Source organism: Oryzias melastigma, linkage group LG14, assembly GCF_002922805.2.
Source record: "Oryzias melastigma strain HK-1 linkage group LG14, ASM292280v2, whole genome shotgun sequence".
In the NCBI taxonomy this organism is placed as follows: domain Eukaryota; kingdom Metazoa; phylum Chordata; class Actinopteri; order Beloniformes; family Adrianichthyidae; genus Oryzias; species Oryzias melastigma.
Genome location: NC_050525.1, coordinates 7935154 through 7957766, shown reverse-complemented (window position 1 = coordinate 7957766; position 22613 = coordinate 7935154). Strand labels below are relative to the sequence as shown.

General features: G+C 37.2%; 1 protein-coding gene across 1 annotated transcript; it reads right to left on the bottom strand.

Moving 5' to 3' along the window:
* Positions 1 to 3613: 3613 nt before the first annotated feature.
* Positions 3614 to 22040, bottom strand: hyou1 (hypoxia up-regulated 1). The gene is made up of 24 exons (XM_024261676.2): positions 21523 to 22040; positions 20589 to 20664; positions 19354 to 19447; positions 19153 to 19231; positions 18922 to 19076; positions 17233 to 17309; positions 16946 to 17127; positions 15143 to 15258; positions 13627 to 13813; positions 13203 to 13337; positions 13013 to 13095; positions 12594 to 12726; positions 11257 to 11441; positions 10973 to 11111; positions 10409 to 10466; positions 9758 to 9834; positions 9472 to 9630; positions 9237 to 9391; positions 9060 to 9147; positions 7202 to 7458; positions 7037 to 7121; positions 5775 to 6036; positions 5407 to 5514; positions 3614 to 4117 (listed from the first exon to the last, which is right to left on the bottom strand). The coding sequence occupies exons 2-24, from the start codon at positions 20656 to 20658 to the stop codon at positions 4068 to 4070; spliced, it is 2934 nt and encodes a 977-aa protein (XP_024117444.1). The 5' UTR covers positions 20659 to 20664; positions 21523 to 22040; the 3' UTR covers positions 3614 to 4067.
* Between the last annotated feature and the right edge of the window lie 573 nt (positions 22041 to 22613).

Sequence of the window (22613 nt, the reverse complement as noted above, 5' to 3'; positions counted from 1 at the left end):
TTCTTTCGTCGTCTCTTTTTGTCTTTCTTTCTTTCGCAAGTCACACTTGGTGTGCTCTTCAACGGTATCACTTGAGCGCTACTTCACCTGCTATAAGAATTTTTTCCCCGATTCGAATGATGTCCAATAGCATCATATGACTTCAACTGACATCAGCCTTTAAAATGACATAAAAAACAATGGCATCAACAATGACATCATATGATGTCATCATACGATGTCATCATATGTATGAGACACAGTGATGAAATCACATGTATGACACAGCGATGACATCACATGTATGACACAGCGATGACATCACATGTATGACACAGCGATGACATCACATGTATGACACAGCGATGACATCACATGTATGACATATTGAGGCTTGGGGGGGGCAATCCAGGCAAGGTTTTAAACAGTTTTATGAATGTATTTATTACATTTATTTCTAACTAAAAATTGTAGGTGTTGATAGTCTTGTGTTGACCAAATGTTGTCTCACAAAAGGTTTTTGCATTCATCATTTTTTCTGGACACTTAAGGGTGTAAATGTATTCATTCTTTTTGGGGCAAGTACTGCAAACGCAGTGAAATACTAACATTTTCCTTTAATAGCCAAGGTTTTAAAGCAGGCAGTACAGTAAAACAGCCTGAAAACTACAAATCTGTTTTGTTGAAAGCAGCTGCTCCTTTTCTTGACACGTTCTGTCAGTCGCTGTTTTCTATGTTGAGTCATGTATGTTCCTAAAATGTCCACTAGATAACACTCCAGCTCTTTATAGTGTACCAGTTTCAGCTTCCCTCTAAACAGAAATGATCATTTTACCATCCATCCATTTTCCCAATCTGCTATATCTGTTTTGGGGTCACAGGGTTGCTGGAGCCTGTCCTGCCCACAGGTCACCAGTCTGTCACAGGACACCTGATCACTCCCACACCATGGTATACCTGCAGGGGTCCTCTCCCTTGTGGCAGAATTGCACATTGCAGTCATTTCTGTGCAGAACCATATTTCACCACAGGAATGGGCTCGTCATGTCAGCAGGTAGATTGTAGAGACTTCAGCTCACTGAGAGATGAGAGACACCTGTGTGGGAGGGCGTGGCTACATGCAGAGCATGGAGGTTATCTCATTAGAAAACACCAGTGTGAGAAAAAGAAACACTGAGAGCCAGAGGTGTGGTCCCTGACGCTTGGGTGCAACCTGGGTAAAGAGCTGGAGATGCACCACGACCAGGCGGTCATCACGGGTCCTAATCAGGCCGTTAGCCAGCAGGACACCAGCGTAATGAAGATCAGTATCTACAGCAATCCTCACTTTTTTGCAGTAGTTAGGTTTTAAAGAAAACAAATAATTGACAATATCCTCCAAAGATTCATCTTTATTTTTATTTAGAATACAGGCAATTGTAGATGTTTTAAGGCTGTAAAACCCCAGTTCTATTTATTGATGTGACGCTCTGTATTATGGCTTCACGGTGTGTGCCGGTGTCAAGTAGGGGGGAAGAGTTTCCTTGGTACGCAGAGACTAATTAATCTAGTGGAGGAGCTGAAAATGAGAGAGGCACTCATCTTCAGAAAGGTAAAGTACATAGACAAATATTATCACTGGACAACGTGAGGTGTCTCATCACCCACAGAAAAGGCCTTACATCCAGCTCTCAGGAAATCAAGCCAAATCCGTCACCATGGCTTCCTGAAACAGATGCCACCATTTTACAACCCGTCGACAGTGACTGGTCCGAGCTGGTCCGAGTGATGTTTTTGGAGGAACGACTCTGGCTCTGTAGATGCTGTCAATCAAACGTTGGAGGTGGGGCCAGTAGGCACCACCTGCTTTTACCGAGGCATCTGATTGGTCAGTTTATAACTTGTGATTAAGAAGAAATATCTTGGGAAAAAAAAGATTAGAAAGAAGATATGATAAGATAAGATACAGATTTCATTTATATTTTTCTAAAACAAGTTGTAGTTGTCCTCTCGTTTGATGCTGTAGATGCAAAAAGCAACATTTAGAAAGACAAAAAACTCTGTTCCCATTTTAACTTTTATGACTGTATTTGACCATGTTTTTGTAAAAAGCTCCACTAAAGACAAAGGAAAAAGAAGCACGTACGGTAAGGGAAAAACAATTCACATTTTGGGTTTATGTGTTACAGGATAAGAATAAGTGAGATAGAAAGAAGCTGCAAATTCAGGGGGAAAAATAAGTTATGTCTAAATTTAGAAGATGACTCACAAGAACATCTTTCATGGGATACAAGATATTTAGTCATCAACGTCAAAATGAATTGTCACTTCATTAACAATCTAAGGAATTATGGGCCTTACAGACATTGAGGTTGACAAGATCAAATTATCAAATTATGGAATAACGTAAAAGTTTCACCTAAAAAAAAAATGAAATCTGAAATATGATCACAAAAATAAAGAGTGATTGCGATTAAAATTGAGTTTTCAGTGACCTTTTGACCTTGGATTGACAATTTGGTCTTTGACTTTTCTGAGAAGCTTTTAAGTTTGTCTTTGACATTAAAAAAAGTGTTGATCATGTAAATCACAGCATCCTTGATAACCGTAATAACATTTGCACACTGTCAGAATGAATGAGCATTAAGCTCATTAACAGTTTAACAACGGTTTGAATCTAAGTAGAATTTGAGATTTTGTTTACTTTACAGCACGTTCCAAATTATTATGCAAATGATATTTTTCTGAATGACAACATAATTTTCAAATCACTAACCATTAGTGCATGTAAATGTTAACGAACAAACCTCCTAAAATAATAGTATTTTCTTCAAAAACAAAAATCTTCAAATGTTCCTCATTATTGCACACAGTTTTACAACATTTGATAGATTCTACAGAACCAAATATGTTTATTGAATTAGCTGCATTAGGAGGTAATATTTACTGAAATCTAAAGCAATTCCAATCAAAAACATCTTCATAGGTCAAGTTACATTTGAACATAGGAACATTATTCTGTAGCAGCTTCACAATTCTTGCATCCATTGAACTTCTTGAGTTTCTGCTTGAATTTCTCTGCAGGATGTCAGAATATTCTCCCAGAGCTGCTGTTTGGATGACAATTGTCTCCACCCTCAGAGATATTTGGCTGGAGGATGATCAAAAGGAGGTTGTCATGACGATTTTGTAACAGAAAGCTCAGTTCTTCTTTTTGTACCACAGAGGAAAGTGTTCAGTCAGAAACTCCACAGACTTTTCAGAGGTTATTTTCACACCTTCAGGGACCAACCAGCTGATTTTGGCCCAAACCATGACTCCACCACCTCCTTGCTGGTGTTGCAGTCTTGTTGGGACATGGTGGTCATCCACTGACCTCTCACTACTCCATCCATCTGGACCATCAGTGAACCAGACTGTTTAAAAATGAATCTTCACATCTGTTTGGGTCCACTGTTTGTGAGTGTTGTTTATTGGGTCCAATAGAAGGTTTATGTAGAACTGCGGCCTCTGGAGGATCCTACACCTTCATGCTGATGGAACTCCAGCAGCTTCAGGTATGTGCTGTTGCTTTGTGATGGTATTTTAGCAGTTGCTCTCTAAATCCAATGGATTTGTCTGCAGAAACCTTCATCATTCTTCCTTTATCTTCTCCAACCCGTGTGTCTGAATCAGCCACTAATCTCTTCATAGTACGATGATCAAGTTTTTGTGAAACATCCAAAGTGTTCATACCTTGAGATTGATGTCAGTGATCCAAAGAGCTCAGTATCATCCATGAGTTTAATTAAAAAACAAATAATTTTATCTTGGTGACACTTAACTACAACTTGCGTTAATAATTTGGAACGCACCGTCTGCATCTGGGCCTTCATGTAAAATAGGACTTTATTTTTTGCTAGAGTTGTGTTACACATTTGTTAAAAGAATCCAAGACAGACCAGCAGAAAAACAACAGCAGATCTGAAACTTTACAATCTGTCCGAGTCAGCAGTTTGCAACGTAGCAGACAGGACCAACAAAAACACAAAACAAGAGCCCAACAAACTCAGACTGAAATTTAACATTTCACACAATCAATAAATAATGAAAAATCCACAGTCCTGCTGTTATAATTCATCCTCTAAGTGGTTGTCAGGTTGTGCCTTTTCTGTTGAATCTGCAAGTCAGAGAAAACAAAAACAATTACTACAGAACATAAGAGTAATGCTAATCGTTAAAACGATTCATTTTTATTGATATAAATTAATGTATTTAAAAAATGATTCCATGACCAGCAGGAATCAGGACAGATCACGTAGATCAACTATCAAAATGGGATATCTCGCAATCAGGATCAGACTTTTATTAAGTTCATTATTGTTTTATTTAAATATTTGCTGATCAGTGTTCTGTTTAAGTATTGTTTAATGAAGAAAGTAAATAAAATAAAATAAGGACCAACCTCGATCACTTTATAACACGTTTTTCTTTCTGTTTCAATAGTTTACAAAAGTGTCAAATCTGGACTCTGTATCGAAATCGTACGACTCTGAATGGGATCGGGGACCAAAACAGATACATTCTAATTGGGACATCCATAGTAAAGGTCCGATCCCACAGGCGGCCATATCACGGCTGGAGCACGGATCAAATGTCATCCCCGTGGTACAGATGCTGTTAGCGGCGGACTGGTAGTGCAACGGGCGATATACGGCCGCCGAATCGACGCACTTACACGCAGTGCACAATTTGGCCGCCGTTACATGTGGAAATCATTTTTGAACCGCACAAAAATTGAGACTGCGGGTGACTGCGTGTGGTACCAGCGGTACCGCCGTGCAATAGATGTGAAACGGCGGTGCAACAGCAGTTTCAGTGTGAGATCGGGCCGTGGAGCCCATGAGCTTGGTCGCTGATATTTCGGGTTGGTGCACGGTTGTAGCACGGCCGTTTACCCGGCCAGTCTGCGTTTGTGCCGCTGCTTACAGCGTCTGATGGAGGGAGGACGCGCTTACATTGAAGGAGTGCTCTGGCAGAGGAATGGACTCCGTCTACATCACTGTGATTCATGCATAAAGTTGGCCCGTGTCAGCGCCTGTGGCAGATTTTACAACTTTTTTACGCGTGATATGGCCGTCAAATCCTGTCGGACTGGGCCTTTAAAGGCTGGATTAATGGATCTCAGTTGGTTCCACAAGAACCAAACTGTCCAGTCTGAGTGGAACAACTCCACTAAAGACAGAACACTGCTGATCTGTCAAAGTTCACTGACGAACATAGAGAGTAAAAACCTGTTCTTGTCTGAGCGAGTTAAGCTGAAACCAAATAAAAATAAAACTACATTTTGATTTAAAAACATATACATACATTTTGCTTCACAGTCTTTATGTATTGTGTTCAGTCTCAGGCTACTTGGCATTGAGAGTTATGACTAGGACAGAGTTTAGCATGACGTGTAGCCTTTACCCGTTAGTACCGGCTCATCTGAAGACTGCGCTTGGCTGTCAGAACCTGGATGTATACTGCTGTCCTCGGTTGATGGAGGCTCTGCTGGCTGGACTTCTTCTGGACTTTCTGTTTTTTATGGAACACATGAATACACACTTATATACTTATGTACAAATGATGAACACATGTGTTTTCTTGAAAACTTGAATTTTTCAGATCATAAAAGAAACAAGAACAAGATTACAAGAGAACGCTAAAGTTTAATAATAATAGAAACCTTAATAGCACTCTATGAAAAACTGAAAGCTGTAGCAAACATACAAATATATAATGGTTCAGAAACAGATTTTTACACCACTGCATAAATGTAAAGACGGTTTTCCCACCTGGATTTAACTCGGGGCTTTTCTCTGTCGGCGGCGTGTCCGAGTCTTCAGCCGTGCCGTTAGCTTTGCTGCTTTTCTCCGTCGTGGTCGAGTTCTTTGCTTTGGCTTTAGCCTTGGGTTTGGCAAACTTGGCTTTGTTGAGCAAGTAGTTGACTTCTCTATCCAGCAGGGAAAGCTTCATCTCGATATCCTTGGACAGCAGGATCGGTGGCTCTTGTGAAGACAGTTTCTCCTGTGCTGCTACGGTCTTGTTCTTCCATATCTGAAACAAATGGAAGAGTCATACATAAAGCAGGATTTTTGGAACATGCAAATCTTTTCCATACAAACCAAATGTAATCGTATGTTTAAGAAAATGAACAAGTCTAATTTATCAAACAAGCATACAAACAAACACTAAATAATGTAAGAATACGCTAAAATGATGAACCAAAGATTTGAATATTTCCACAATTATTAAATTAGCAGGAAATACTATTATTAGTTAAATAAGGCTTCACTAGCTGAGATTAATCAGGTTTTTCCTTTGATTTTATGGCTGCCAGGACCGACTCCACCAGGAAACCCAATGGCTCCGAACGGTTTCTTCTTCTGTCCGACCTCACACATGCGCAATAGGGATGGATGTGGTTAAGATTGTATCAATACTACCCTCCTTATCGATTCTGCTCATCAATCCAGTAGTCTCATCGGTGTGCTTATTGATACTGCATCACTTACCACTCTGCACAAATAAAATCTGCGCATTACTTTGTCCTGGTTGTCTGTATCTGCTGTTACTTCACACATTTTCAGACTACACTGAAATATCTTCTACATGCATTTTTCAGCCATTGAACAAAAATATTTAAATTTTGGGTCCAGGAAATATTTTACTACACTATTTTTGTTATCGTCATCATCTATATAATCCAGTGTTGACAGCACTTTAATTAACAAATTTTAATAAATTAAAAAGCTAATTTGGCGTGTCAGAAATTGTACCCTGTAGCATGGGGACCCCAAATGCGACAGTTCCAGGACTCATTCTCCCCTGTACCCTACATGTGACGGCTGGACAAACCACAGAAGGAAAATCAGATAGAACAAAAAAAAAATACAGAAATCACGGGGAGCAAACGGAAAAATGCAAGACTGGATTATTATTTATAAAGAACATAAATACGTAAATATGGCTAATTAAAAAGGCAAAAATTAAAGCATTTCAGTATCAAAAAACAAAATCACTCTAAACACCTGTGGGCTCTGGAGACAAAACCTACCGTTGTTTCATTGATGACTTTTTCTAGCATATTCAGCTCAACCTCAGTGAAGATCTGGTCATCCTCTGGAATGAGTTTGGCACTCCTAAAAAAAAAGGTAATGTAAATGACTGGCCAACCTTTAACTACTTTTCCAGCTTCAGACATGTATTAGTTTAAAATTACCTTAGAAAAAAAGCGGACGTGTTGAGCAAGCTTTCCAGAGCTGCCAGGCGGTCTGGCCATTTGCGCCGCTCCTCAACCCTGAAAAACATGTCTTTGCACAGACTTTTCAGCTGGGACAGCTTCTCTTTCAGCTGCTTGGTGGTGGCGGCGTAGCCTTCCTCATCCATCCACTCAGACGCCTCGCTGAGTTTGGCAGAGATTTGCTCCTTCTCCTGGTCACTCACAACCTGGATATAATCCTCCTGGTACAACTTATCCTGGAAAAAAAAAAAAAAACTGTATTTAGGTTTCTTTTACTTTTGTTCAAAAACGTTCTTTGTAAAATAATAAAGTTTGGCACACTGACAAAAAAGTTTAATAGGCAAGGTTTACTCACTACCTACTCAACCAAATAGTTAAGACCTATATCATGCAAAATCAACTTTTTTTTTTTAAGTGAATTATGTTAATTTCTCACAAAAATCACCTCAAAATGGCTTTTTTTATATCCATTCATACATTTGCATATTAACAATACTCAAAACGAAAACCTTAGATAAAAAGAAATACATTAATAATCATAAAAAAAGTCTTGATTTTTTTCTCTGATGTGTAGCAGTTTACAAAGTAAACCAATAAAACATGAATTCACTCTAAAGGTGGATTTTTATTGTATAATTTATTTGGCATGCCATTGCTTTATTTGAAGCTACTTTACATTTTATTTTTTTCCAGGTAAAAGAGAGAAAATGTGCTCCAACTACAGGCTAGATGCAGTTCTATTAGGATTAAGTTCAGATGTTAATGTTCTGCAGAGACCAAGCTTTCTGCATGCATTTCCAAAAGGTCCACAAGTGGCATCAAATTTCAATTTAATGTCTAGAAGTGGAAATCTACAGGAACTTCACAATTCCATCACGATTCAGGAAGCAACAATTCAATTATCAATGCATCCCAGATCTACATTTTTTTAAAGAAATGTTTCTCTTTACAGCACTCTCCATGGAGCTAATCTTCTACTAGATTATCTCCTTCGAGATGATCCTATGTGACACAGGAATCTTATTTTGAAAGGAAATCTTGTAAACCTCTTAAAAGTTATGAACTATTTTATATTTGGGAAAAAAATCTATTTTCTCCTAAAGTTTGTTTTACTTTGTAACATAATCTAATGTTTTATGAAAACTTAATAAAAAAATAATTTAAAAAGTTTGTTTTATTTATGCCTAAGAATAATAGTTTATATTTATCATAAAACAATAATAACATAGATACAAATTAGAGTCTTATTTTTGTAAAAGATGTGTGGCTCCTACTGGGTTGTGGGCAGTGAGAAATTGACCCAAATGGTTGCAGACCCCACACTGAATGACTTACTTTTCTCCACCAAAGTGCATTTTAATTAAAGCCTAGATCAGTATAACTGTTTAATTTTTACTGAGAACATCAAAATTCTGAGATGAAAAATATTTTGTTTGATCATCAAAAATGTTTCACAGCATCAAAAGGGAAAAATATTTCCTGAACTCAACAACCTTAAATAAGATTATTGAATCATTAGAACAGCTTTAATGAAACACTAACTCTAATCAAAATAAATAAAGTAAAGTCAGATTTTATACGCAAAAAAATGTGCAGGATAGTGTCTAAAATATTGCACTATTATTTTCTTTCTGAATGTTCTTTTTTGTAAATATCTCTTAATAATTAACTGTAAATAAATGTAAACAATGTTGTGTTCTTATTATTTATAGCAGGTAGGTGGATTCATCCTGACTTCAACATCTCTGATTGGCCATTTATAAATATTTTGAAGACGTCTCTAAATGCACACTTCTCAAAAACAATTAAATAATAAAAAAAAGTATGAATTTATTACCTGGGTTTCAAAGATAAATGCTTCCAGGTTGTTCAGTGACTTTTCCCTTTCCTGTTTGGCCAAATCCCTGTTAGTCAAATCCCGTAACCTAAAAAAATATATACATAAATGTTCTATTTAGTTGACACAATCCCAAACTTGTCAGTAACATCTAATTAAGTGAAATCACCATCTTACTTCTTTTTGGAGCTTTCAAAGTCATCAGCAGTGGGGTTCAGGATGTCATTGGTAACAAGCTCCACAGTGATCTCCTCAGAGATCTTGCTCTTTTTCTGCTGTTTGGTCGTCTTCTCTGGCACCGATTTTTCACGTTTCTCTTCATCTTTTTCCTCCTTTTCCCAATGAAGACCCAAAATGTTTGAGCAAAGCATCCTCACTTAACAAAAGTGACAGAAAAATGATTCATTCTTACAGTGGGCTCTTTCTTCTCATCCGTTTCTTCCTTCTTCTCCTGGAGTTTTTCATCCTCTGGACTTTTCTCAGAATCACTTTGCGTCTCCTTTGGAGCTTCGTCCTTCTGACCCTCGTCCTTGTTGTCCTTTCCAGACTCTGGAGGCGTTTCCTCATCATCCTGAAGATAAGACAGTTGAACTACACGTGTGCAACATCTAACAATGTAATTGTTACAATCTACTGTGGTGTACTGCAAATAAAACGAACACAAGAGGAATAAATATGTCGGAGTGATGTTGAAATACCTGCACAGGTTCAGTTAAATTGACAGTGGAGTCAGACGATCCACCTCCAAACAACGTGGAAATCGTGTTCCCCAGTCCTAAAATTCAGAGTTACTATATCACTGAATGTTTACTTTATTATAAAGTTAAAAATATGCAGCATGCAGAATAATAACAGTTCCAGCTCTAACCCTGCAGACCATGAATGACAAAAACCAACAGATCTGTGAAGCTGAGGACTTTTTTGTTAGATATGTGAAGAAATTAGGACACCCTCGTTAAATAATCAGCTCCGTCTTCAAAAAATGTATATATCAATGAAGAATCTTATTTTTAATATCTAAAAGAGAAAGATTTAATCAAAATTGACCTGAAGCTTTACTATTAATTTCCTCTCAGAGAAAAAGGTCTGAGCAAAATTTCATATTTTAATGGAGGTCAAAGTTTGTCTTAAATGTGTCTTGAGTACTTAAAAAACGAGCAGAAATGTAATTGTATTGAAGTTACATTACATAGAAAGTTTTAAATAATGACTTGAATCACTCAGTGATGTTCAAATTGATATTAAATTTGTATGCGGTCAAATATGTGGGAAAATATACAGGATTTCAAAGGATGTACTTTATATAATTTATTGTGATGTTAAAATAAAAATACTCTTTTACCACTTACTAGTTAACGTAGATTCTTCTTCTTTCTCATCTACAGTTGTTTCAAAGACAGACTCAACCTGAAGACAAGAAAACAATATCTATGCTTAAGGTTTGGTTTCTGCAATTATTCTTCAACCAAAGGTGACAAATGTGTGAAGTGTACATCTTACAAGCACAAACGACTTTAAAAAACAGGAAAATATTGGACCTTGTTTTGGTAACAAAGAAGTATTTATTGGTACCAGATAAGACAAAAAAAAAAAAAGACAAACAAATTTAGTTTTTCTTGATATCCGATTCTGAAGTTTTTATTTTTTTATTTTTTTATTAAGACTCCTGAATTTTCTTCACCACATCTATCTATGACTCACTCTTGACACGTCGAGACCATAGATAGTGTAGAGAGAACTGGACAGAGTACCCCCTGCCCCCTTGTGTTCCAAACAGGAAGTACCTGCTGGCCCCATAAAGCCAAAATCTCATAAATTTCAAAAGAGAAAAATATCAGGTGTTACTCAGTGATTCTGGTAGTCAGAATAACTACTCGAATAAAAAAAGTAAAGAGGCAGTAAATAAATCTCACCCGATCAAGAAGAAGGACACCACTTTCATCCATGTTGAAATGAGCCTTTATCCCCTTGGACTCGGCATCGGCGTGTTTTTGGAAGCTGCTTCCCACTCCAGAAAGCTTGACGGTGCTCAAGTTTGTAGAGCCAAAAACACTGCAGCAAAACGAGCAGTAAAGAAAGAACAAATGATCAGAGACTGTGTATTTTTAATATAGCAGGACAAACATTTTTACCTCAAAGAAGGGGTCCATAAAAATACTTTACTTCTAGTAGAACTTGTCTTGTAAAGTGCAGTTACCTTAATTCGTTTTCACTCAAAAAGTTCAGGTCTCCGTAGTTGACGTTGAAAGTGAAGTCACTGTTGTAACGATTGAAGGTTATGACTTTGCGCTGTGGGTAGGGCGCCATCCTCTGGAACAGAACACGTTTGTTTTGCTTCAGGGTTTTGACCCCTTCCTCCTCCACCTCGCGGGTGAATTCCACCTACCAGAATACAAGAAAAAAAAAGTCAGCTAAAGCAAACCAAGGTAAAAGTGAACGTACACTAGTATAATAGCTTCATTTCATTTTTTAAACCCTTTAAATACAAAATCTTTAGCATACTGTAACATTTCAATCGTTAAAACGATCAATGTAATTCTAGTAGATTCTGAAAGAGAAAAGCTAAAAAACTAACATTGTTTTCTCGTCATAACGAGATATTAACTCAACAATATATGAGATTTTATCTCGTTATACTGTTATAACAAGTAAACAAAGATCGTTTTCTTGAGAAATTGAACTTGGTTTTCTCAAAGAATGAAGCGTCCCTCTCTTCCTTTACCTCACTGAGATGCTGAGACTTCACCTCTTTTAAGTCTTGTTATTTTGTGGTTAACAAAAAAATAAAAAATAAATAAAAACTTCACAAAAGTTGTTTTATTTAGTCCATTTATTGACTTCTTAGTGGATCTTGGCTCTTCAAAAGCCTTTATTCTGTCTCATGCACCAGCCCTCCCTTATTTCCCTAACACCTCTGAACAAACAGGTTGATTGACAGAACCCTGGGCTGACAAGAATCTGCACATGGTGCGTTCACCAAGCTCCGGACATTAGCGAACCCAAACAGCCACTAGGCCAAACTCAAGCTTTTGTCATTTTTATAGTACAATCCGCAGCAAAACAAAGCAGTTTTTCAGAAAAAATGTAGACACTATTAAATCAATAATTATAAATGCATCAGTTCTGGTGTTCTACATTCTCTTTGATAAACTGCTTTGATTTGCTGCTGATGTCCAGAGCTCAGTGAACGCATCATACAGAAACGCTCAGCAGCCCTGAGTTCTGTCAATCAACCTGTTTGTTCAGGGGTTTTAGGGAAATAAGGGGGAGCTGGTGCATGAGACAGAACAAAGAATAAAGAGACGTCAATCAGGTAAAGTCTCTAGGTCTCAGTGTAGGAAAGAGAAAAGTTTTCATTATCTCGTTATGACAAGAGAACAAGGTTTGTTTCCTCGTTATAACAAGATAGTGGATCACGTTATAACGAGATAACGAGCCGAGCAGGCCATTTTCGGCTACTGTACAAGACAATTGTTTTTATGAAACTGCATATCCAAGTCTTGAAGACTGAAGTAAAGTCATCGAGGAACCAACCTGAATAGGGAAAATTGCAGCATCCCGGACTAGAAATGGCTTCACTTTAAAGGCCTTGCTGAGCACAGCTGCTTGGTACACAGCACCCATTGCTGCGGCCTCATCCGCGTTGATGTTCTTCCCCAACTCCTCTCTGCATGCAAAGACACAAACCATAAAACAATGTAGTTCATCAAATCTATTTGACATTGTGGCCAACTTGGCTGCAAGACATCAACGTCTGGAACCGGAAGTCCCTCAAAAAAAATGGATCAGCTACGCTTTTTTTCCCATTTATTCTTTATAAAAGTTTTTTTTAATATAATTCTGAACACTTTAGGGTTAGAGTAAAGTGCATAATTTCTGCTTCTGGTCGATGATGTCATGCGCCATCTTGTCTGAGCCAGAGCGGCAGGGAAGCAATTCAGATTTTCACGTACTTTCCTGTAGCTTTCAGCAGAACCTCCTGAACTTTGGGGACACGAGTAGAGCCGCCCACCAAAATGACCTGCTCAATATCCTCCTGTTGGTAGAAAACGCAACATCATTAACATAAACGCAGAAGACCACGGGTCTGCTGCTGTACAGCATCAAGTGAATATTACTGTTAACTGGTTGACAAGGACTCACCAGCTTCATGTCTGCAGTTTCCAGAGCATCAAGCAGAGGGCGAGGAACTCTTTCAAAAAGATCTGAACACAGCTCTTCAAACTCAGCTCTGGTGACTTTAGATTTGAAGTCGATGTCATCCATCAAACCTTCCACCTGCAACATAGAAAGCAAACTTTGTTTCACAGCCTCTTAAGAAGACAGAAAACAACATTAAGCTATTTGTCAAATTAGCAGGATTGCACTGTAAGATTTATTAAGAACACATCAACAAAGGTAATGATGAAATTTGGAGATTCACATTTTCTTTATAGCATTTATTCACTTTCCTACAGACTATTTTTTAAATGTTCAATTACGTTGGTGAATAATCTCATTAAATCCTGTACATCCACAAAGTGAAATGAACACAATGAGTCAAACCAAAGCAGAAGGATCTCCTCACCTGAGCCATAAACTCCACATTTGCACTCAACACCGTTTTCAGTTTCTGGGCTTCTTTCAGTAGTTTAGCCATAGCTCGGTGGTTTTCTCTCACGTCTTTCTTGCTCTTCTTCTGCTCATTAAAAAGCTTCGCCAAATGATCTCGCAGTCGAAGATCCATCTCAAAGCCCCCCAGCCCCCGATCAAACCTAAGACCAGAACACAAGCAGCAGGATTGGAAGTGGTTGTGAGCATTTATTAAGACTTACACTGAGAACAGCTAGCTCACATAAGCATGCCAAGTTTTAGCAAATCGGTTCAATCACGACAAATATTTATGAACAGACCATCAAATTGTAAGGTGCCAAATTTTTTTTTATTAAACTTGAGGGATTTTAAGTGTGCCTTAAGACACTAGCTTAATATAAACAGAGGATAACCTTTGGTCTCGTTCGTTTAAGCCCACAATTTTTACTGTCTAAAAAAGCTCAAATTCTGTACTTTTGTTGCACTTAAAATTACACAAAATTCTTTGTTAAAGGAGCAAGAATTTGATTTAAAGAGACCCAATATCCAGATACTCCCAGTCGTGATCTAAAATCTATTCAAACTTAACAAATAAACCTATATAAAAACCTAAAAATATTAAAATAGAAGTTCAAACTGCATAGAGACGTTAATTTAAAAAGAAAACAATACCCTAAATTTCTATATGTTCCATTGTATGATTAAATATATATATATAGATTGATGCTTTCAAAAATGACAGTGGGTATTTTACCGAAAAAAATAAAAAGAGCAATCATTGACAATCAGATTTATTTTTTAGTTGCATCAAGAATTGGCACCAGCTGAAAAAGCACTAAATTCAGTTCATTTGAGCAGTCACAGCAGGGATTCTCCTGCTGCTTTCTGTACGTTTTTCAGCAATCTTGGTATCAAAACATTCATCTCATTCAGGACATTACTGCTTGTACTTTTGGTATTAATCTACTTTACCTTTAAGATTTTACAAAATGTACGGGTTTTCAGCCGCATTGAAAATCAACGGGAAATTCTTCCAATCCTTCAAAAACTTTCTGCACTTTTGAAACTTAAGCAATAAGGACATTCCTGCTTGTACTTTTGGTATTCTTATATTTTGCAATTTTTTAAATTTCACAAATGTTTGCCTTTTTTTTGGCCCCACAGAAATAAAAAAAATCTTCAAATGCTTTGTGCACTTTGAAACCTATGCAATAATGGTATCAAAATGTTCAGCAGATTCCTGCTTGTACTTTTGATTTACATCAGTGTTATGGTTTTTGAAGTTTTACACAATTTTTGCAATTTTTCAAAAAAATATTCAAATTCTTTGTGCTTATTCTGCAATTTCTGTAACATTAAGCCCTTTAGCAACTTTTGCATTTTGCGAAACCTTTGGCTCTATAGCTTTTACCATCTAAAAACCTATAGGAATTGTTCAATAAAAGTATAAATACTTCAGAGGGGTAGACATGTACTGCTTTCTTACTCATTTTCTCGATCAATAGACTCACCCGACACCTCGGATCTGTAGCTGCGGCTGTGTACCAAGCTCCTTCGTTTTGACCATTTGATATGTGACTATTGTGGCAGTGGTGCTGCTGGACCCCATGTCATAAAAGAGGACATTCTGAAACAGAACATTTTCAAACTGTTATTTGACCGTTTAAATTTACTGAAAATATTGGAGCTATCCAGCTTTCAGATTTTTGCATTTTTGTCTGCTCCTTATTCACTACAATCACAAAAGAAATACTGAAAAATGCAATTTTAAGATTACTTTAATATAAAAAACACAGAAAAAAACAAATGTTATTACAGTTTTCAAATTAGACAAATTAATATAATGAATGTAATATAAAATGAAATTGAATGGGCTTTCTTTTCGGTTTTCTGAAAGGAGCAGATCAAATGGTCTCCCCCAAATGACACCGGATTAGCAGGAGCACGAACAGCAGATGCAGTAGTTCACAGCAGTGACGTCATTTGTGCTAAAAAATCCTTTCAACCGGGTTCAAATTAGGTTGGAGTTCAATTCTTTTTGTGGGGGAAACAGGACTAATGTGCTTCAAATAAACTTCAACCGCACTTTCAAAACCAATATTTTTAAAAACAAGATACAACGAGAATCACACCAAGAATTTCAGTGGATTGTGGAATACCAGAGAATAACTGAATACAACTCATGACACAAAACACCTGTTTTGTGATGTTAAAATAATGAAGCCTGTAAATCACAGGGAGAAAGTGGTCAGCTCTGGGACATCAGTGTGAATCGACGCTTTAAGCTTCATGCACACTGGCCTCAGAAACTCCAGTACAAGCACCACTTTCACTGAAAAGTCTAAACATACGCCGTAAACCTGCATTTCAGGTTTCTGTGGCAAAAACCCTCGCTTTGACGCATTGTTACGCAAGCTTTTAAATCCATTTTTGCACTCTATGTACAAACCAGACATTTATTGACCAAACACTAAAAGTTCGACTGCTTGAACACCAAACGGCTGAATTTTGGCCAATCAGGGAGTCGAGTTTGGTAGCAACGAGTGGGTAGGGATCTTTACAAAAACAAGAAAGTGTCAACTGTTGTAAACATGGAAGAGAAATTAATAATTGCGGTTTGTGGCTCGACATTATATGACATCAAGCCTTACATATTATTGGTAGAGAGCTGTGAAAAAAGCCTGGAGCAAGATTAGCATCATTTTGACAATTAGCGCCAAACTCTTCCAACTGTAGGTGTGGAAAGCCCCTCCCTGCCCGTCTAGTGTGAATGCCGTAATGTGTCCATAAAACCACGAATAGAGCGTTCTTAAATGTTCAACACATGCCTGGTGTGAATGCAGCATCAGAATAGATGCATTTTAAATGTTGGGCTGCTGCAATGCTCCACTGACAATTTTGGGTGAGAATTTATTAGTAGGGCTGGGTATCAATGATAAGATGGAATATGGAAAATTCTATTAAACGTTAGCATCAAGCTAGCGGACTTTAGCTTTAAGTGCCAGATTGATCTCTATTTTTATGGATCAATTATTGATCTATTAAGCTAAGATCGATTCAAATCACTTAATTTTATCAACCCAGCCCTATCTATAACACAAAATTGCAAATTGAAGAAACATTTTTCTTTATTATAATATTTACTGAAGCTATTGTTGAGAAAAAAAAAAACTTTTACACTTTTTAGACTTATTTTTTAGATAACGTTGAGCTTTTGTTATACCTCAAACTGACCACTTACTGAGTGATTTGTAGATAAAAAAAAAATTCATAATGAATTCTAGATTTAATGTTTGAAAAGTTATAAAGGTTACCTTAACTGTGCTGTCCAAATCTTTCCTCCTGAAAACGCCGTAGTTCAAGGCCACAGCTGTGTTGTCGTTGATAAGTTGAAGGACCTTCAGACCGGCCATTTCAGCTGCATGCAGAACAGCTCTGCGTTCTGCCTGATTGAAAAAGGCTGGGACGGTGATCACTGCATCTTTAATTTGCTGTTCTGTATAGAATGACATTAATTAGAAAGGTGAAAAAAACTACATCCACAAAGTATCCACATAGATTGTAAAATAATGCTTTTTTTTCCTTTCTGTATCAAACAGACCTGCAAAGTCCTGAGCAAGGCCACGGGAATAATTCAGCACCATTCCGAGGAGTTCCTCAGGAGAATACTGGTTTTCTCTGTCAAATAAAGACATAGGAAAATGTAGAGGTTAAAAAAAGAAAGACAAACATTTTTGGACCTGATATTTGAAAAATCTCTTCAAAGTGATTACTGGTATTAGAAACTAATGTTCTTTTTTTTGTCAATATCTGCTCCTTATTTCACTGGTTCACCTTCCAGCTGTCAGGGATCGCCACACGAATCAGCCTTCACTGACATTTGGTTTGGCAGAGAATTTTACACTCGATGCCCTTCCTGACACAACCCTCTATTCAATCTGGACTGGAGACCGGGGCAGGTAGACCCAGATTTGGGTCCCCCCTTGGACAAACCACGGGTGTCTACGGTATTTGTGTTGTGATCCAGGGAAGTGATGGCTAAGAAAGGCTCATTTGATTTAGTGATTAAACTTTGTGCGGTGGCATACGCCAAAGAACATTCTGGTGAGGAATCTGCAGGACTTTTAAGGTGGATCCGGAACGTATCCCAGAATAGCGCAAACAGATGGGTGAAAAAGGCAAATGATTTCCTGGTAGAGGTCCAAAGAAAGTGAGCGACGAATTAGATGAATTATTTAGCAAAGACGGAAAAGGTGAGCGTTTCTCCAGGAAAATAATCCAGAGATTAAGGATATTTGAAAGAGAACAGAAACGTTCATCACCGTGATGAAATAAATGCTGGTCTTTAATAAAAACAGGAACAACTGACTTACAGTGTTATATGGATTCTCCAACAAAAATATTCAGATCATTAACATTGTAAACATTGTTCTGCTTCTCCTGGAGGGCGTTTCAGTTTGGCCACTAGGTGGAGCTCAAGCTATAGCAGTATCATTTTTTTCAAAAGAATAAGCAAAGAATGAGAAAAAAACTTTACTTTAGACCACAAATGGTTACTTTAAAAATGTTTCCTAAAAATTTGTTTGGAAAACTCATGTATGTATTTATGTTAGCATTAGACATTCTATGGGAAATTCCATTATGCATTAGCATCAAGCTAGCAGACTTTATGTGCTAAATCGATCTATATTTTTATGGATCGATTATTGATCTATTAAGCTTAAAATCAATTAATCTTTTTTCAACCCAAAGAGTAATATTTTAATTGGAGCTAATGGAGTTTCTTTTCAAAGCTGAGTCTTTAGATCCAGTTTTAGTTCCACAAATCAACTTCATTGATCTATATCTTCTAATAGATTTCAAAGAGAGTGATATCTACAATGAAACAAAATTTCAGAGTTAAGAACAGTGACACTATAGCATGTTGTCTTTGATCTGGTGCACACATTGAAAACATCTGCGCACCTGTACACCTCAACAGAAGTTACATTACAATGCGCTTTTTTTTTTGTTTACATAACAGCAGAGAAACTTAACCCTTTAACACCTGAGGCATCACACACAAAATCTTTAACATAATGTAATTATTTTTTTTTTGTGAGCGCCGCTTTTCTCCTTCAAAATCTGCTGGAATTACGTTGATCGTGTTAATGGTTGAAAAGTTACAGCAAATCAAAGAACATAAACACTAGAGCTCCAGTGGTTAACTAAAGTTTTAATTAAGCTAATATTCTTTATTAGAATAAACACACGTGCAGATTTTAGATAAGGAATAAGTGGAGAGACTTACTCTGAACTTCCAAAGAGCACGGTGCCTCTCGCTGGGTCTTCCAACAGCTGGTGCTCAGGGAACTGTTTCTGGTAGAGCTCCACGTTAGGGTTGCTGTGTTTCTTACCCAGTAAGCTTTGAAGGTATCTATACACCGTTTTGGGGTTCTTCACTGACTGAAAAGTTAAACACAATGTGTTAGGTGCATAAAGACGCGTGCAAACGGGCAAAGACATGAGCAACAGGTCATACCATGCCTAAAGCACTGTCTCCAAAAAGTCTCTCATTTTCTTTGAGGCACACAGCAGCAGGGGTTTTTCGTCTCGACTCCCTTAAACAAAAACAATGATACATTTTATAGTGTTTAATATTTGTTACAAAATCGTGCGATTTAGACCAAATGAGTACACAAAGTATGCAGGAATAATAAAATAAAACAACCATCACACTTACTTATTAAGAACTATTTCCATAGGCACACCAGGTTTGACAATGGCAACTTTTATCCACTCACTGCCTAAGTCGACGGACATGACCGCTACAGACCCTGCAAAAAACAAGAATATTCAATGACAATGCCGCAAACGTGCATCTGAGTTTCATGGCATTCATGTTGTAGAAATAAAACCACCAGATTGGTTTGTCTAAATGCAAGCATATAGGTAAATTATTGTAAATAGACCCTTTTCACGAGAAGTCACACAAAATGTGCAAAATGACTTTTGGTTTACATGTTAAGAAGAGCAAAGCTGACAACTAAACTCTGCTTAAATGAGACATAGAGCTGCAGAAGATCTTTTCTGCTCTGTCAAAGTTAAAAATCACTAAAAACAGAGCTAAAATAAGACAATTTCAACGTGTCTGACAAAAAAGAAAAACCATTAACTGTTGCGTTATTTTCTGATGTATCTCCCCTTTGTTTTTGCTCATAACTGTGTCTGATCCCTGCAGGATAATAAAGATAAACAAGGATAAAATCAATTTGAAACCATCAAAAATATGATCATTCGCACATAATTTTCTAAATGCTTACAGCCAGAGATGAACTTTTGTCTTGGACGCTCTTATTTTGAAAGCTGAAAATATGTGGTTTCATAGATGCACTTAAAATATTCACTGTGCCACTTGTTAAACATTACAATTACCCCTTAAAATATCCCCAAAACCGTCAAATTCCTCTTATTACAACAATTAAATTTAGCCTTGGGCGCTATTAAAACACACGGCCAACATGCAGCAGTGTGAATCTTGGATGTTTCTATTACGTGTGACCGTGAATTTCCATCAGTTTTTGTGCTGATCGCACTAGAAAAAGTCATTAGAATAATATCTGGTCAAACGAAAGGTCGATATTTTCATTATAACATCCAAAATTGAAGGATTATTCAAATTAGTATTTAGATTTGTGAACGATCTAAAACAGCAAATGAAAATACAAAATAAATATTGAACATTTTTCTGTTGAAATTGTTAAGGTTATGTTTTATTATTTACGTAAAATTGTCTTAAACAGCATTAAGCTGTCAGCTTTGCTGTTCAAAACCTGTAAACCGGAAGTCACTATTCACATTTCCGGCCTATCGCCATTTTGTCTGACGTCACTGTGAAAAGGTTTTATTAATAAACTTATTGTAGTTACAGCATTTGGATTACAAATTAACTGGATTAAACCTTTTTAAAGACTTTACCTGTGTATGTCGGCAGGGATGCCAGAAAGAGGCAGAAGAGAGCAACCACAGATAGATTCCTAACTGCCATGATGAGCTGGAGAAATAAAGACATTTAAAAAAATCAGGAAAAATCAAATAGATTTAAAGATGCACATATTTTCCCCCCATTTATTCTATTTATTTGAATTTGATGGACATTTCTGTAAATGTACCAGTGTTGGGTACAAAGCTGATTTTCAACCATAGTCCCTGGACAATTAGCAGCTTTGCCAACAATACCAAAAACAAAAATAAGAATGACAGTAATAAAAAAAATTCAGTAAGATTGAGAGCTTAAAATAGATTATTTAAATTACCACTTCAAAGCTTTTACTTTGAAATGTCACTAAAGTCTTTTTTAAATAGACAAATTAAACATATATTACAAAACATGGATATATCAACATTATATAACAAAAAATTAATGCAACTCTAAGCATTTTAAGGAAAAACTTTAACACAAAACATTAAAAAAATCCAACCATGTGCAAAAAAACTAAATTAACTTAAGTTGAAAGGCATCAATTAGTAAATAAAGAATCCAATTAAGATTAAAGGGTAAGGTATCCAGGTACATTGACATTTTTAATAATTTTAAGATGAAACACTTGTTTTTTTATTGGATTCTTTGAAAAAAAAAATGACATTTTGTGACTGAAATGCCACTAAAGTGATGTATGACTATTACCAGATGCAAAAACACATCTGTCATAACATGTGTTCAAACACAAAGCATGCGTTTCTTCTGTTTTCTTATCTGCAGAGACTGTACAAAAGATATCAAACACGTTGCACTGAAGCTTCCCTGATGCCTCACGCGGAAACCATACATTTTGAAAGGTGCATGTATGCAGACTTCCGGGATGGACGATGACGCAAAAGCCGACGGGAAGCTTTGCAACACGAGGCTTACCTTTATATATCTGAATCACACGTCGGTCTTCTTGCTTTTAGAAATCCCCATAGAAAAAAAAATGACTGAGAAAAAAACGACTGCACTTTAACTATCGAACGCTATTTGTTTGTAGTCTTGAAAGGCTGCAGTCGTTCCAAATTAAAATGCAACACTGAAGTTGATCCAAACTGTTCCTCCCGGAGCCTGTTAGCTAGCTGGAGTTTCCAGAACCGACGTTTCATTCATCGATACGAGCGGGTCAGAACTGTAAGTGAACGTGCGCGTCACGCCGGTGCAAAAGACCGCTTCACGGAGCCCAGCCAGGACTCAGAACTCCTCTGGCGTCACGGTCGGTGGCTGTAGTTGCCCTTATTGCCGGTCCGCTCTCAACAGTCAGGCCAGGAACGCGGCGCGATCTCATTGGTCCTACAAACGTGCAGAGCTGGGAGATCTGCTGTCAAGGAAACTTCCAGAAAAGCGCCGGTTCCGGTTGCGTTTGTCGAGTTTATAACGTCAGTCCCAAATATGGACTTTATTATACACACATAAGAACAAAAGTTAATAGTAAATATTCAGACAGTGTTGAAAAGCTGCCTGCCGTTTGTTTGTTGTATCTTTATAATAAAAATAGTTTTATTTTGCCTTACGGAAATGACGTCATGCTTTTGTTTTGAAAGGTACAGAGGAGGACTTCCGTCATATAAATCCTGTGTGTTGACAATGGACTGATAGACCCACCCATTATCCTCCACGCACCGCCATGTAATTGGTCCACGCCAGTAAACTTTCTCTCTTTAAATCATGACTGGACGGCGTGGCCCCTCCCCCCTCGTGCTCTAAACAGGAAGTACCTGCTGGCTTCAAGAAGCCCAAATCCCATTGACTTCTATAGAGAAAAATAAACAGCTATTACTCAGTCATTCTATTGATCAGAATAATTGTTTTGGATTTGAGACATTTTTCTGAACATCTAATCAGTTATCACAAGCTATTCAAGTTATTAACGGACCAATCAGATCCTTCAGGAAAAGCCATTTTAAATGTACTTTTTGTACAAACATAAAACAAGTATACAGCATAGACTGTATAGTATACAGGAAGAATGACAA

Coding starts and splice junctions, on each gene's coding strand:
- hyou1 (XM_024261676.2), bottom strand. CDS start 20,658: ATGGCAGTTAGGAATCTATCTGTGGTTGCTCTCTTCTGCCTCTTTCTG. Junction 7,459..9,059: donor CATTTATCTTTGAAACCCAG/GTAATAAATTCA, acceptor TTTTTTTTCCAG/GATAAGTTGTACCAGGAGGA. Junction 5,515..5,774: donor AAGCCCCGAGTTAAATCCAG/GTGGGAAAACCG, acceptor CATAAAAAACAG/AAAGTCCAGAAGAAGTCCAG.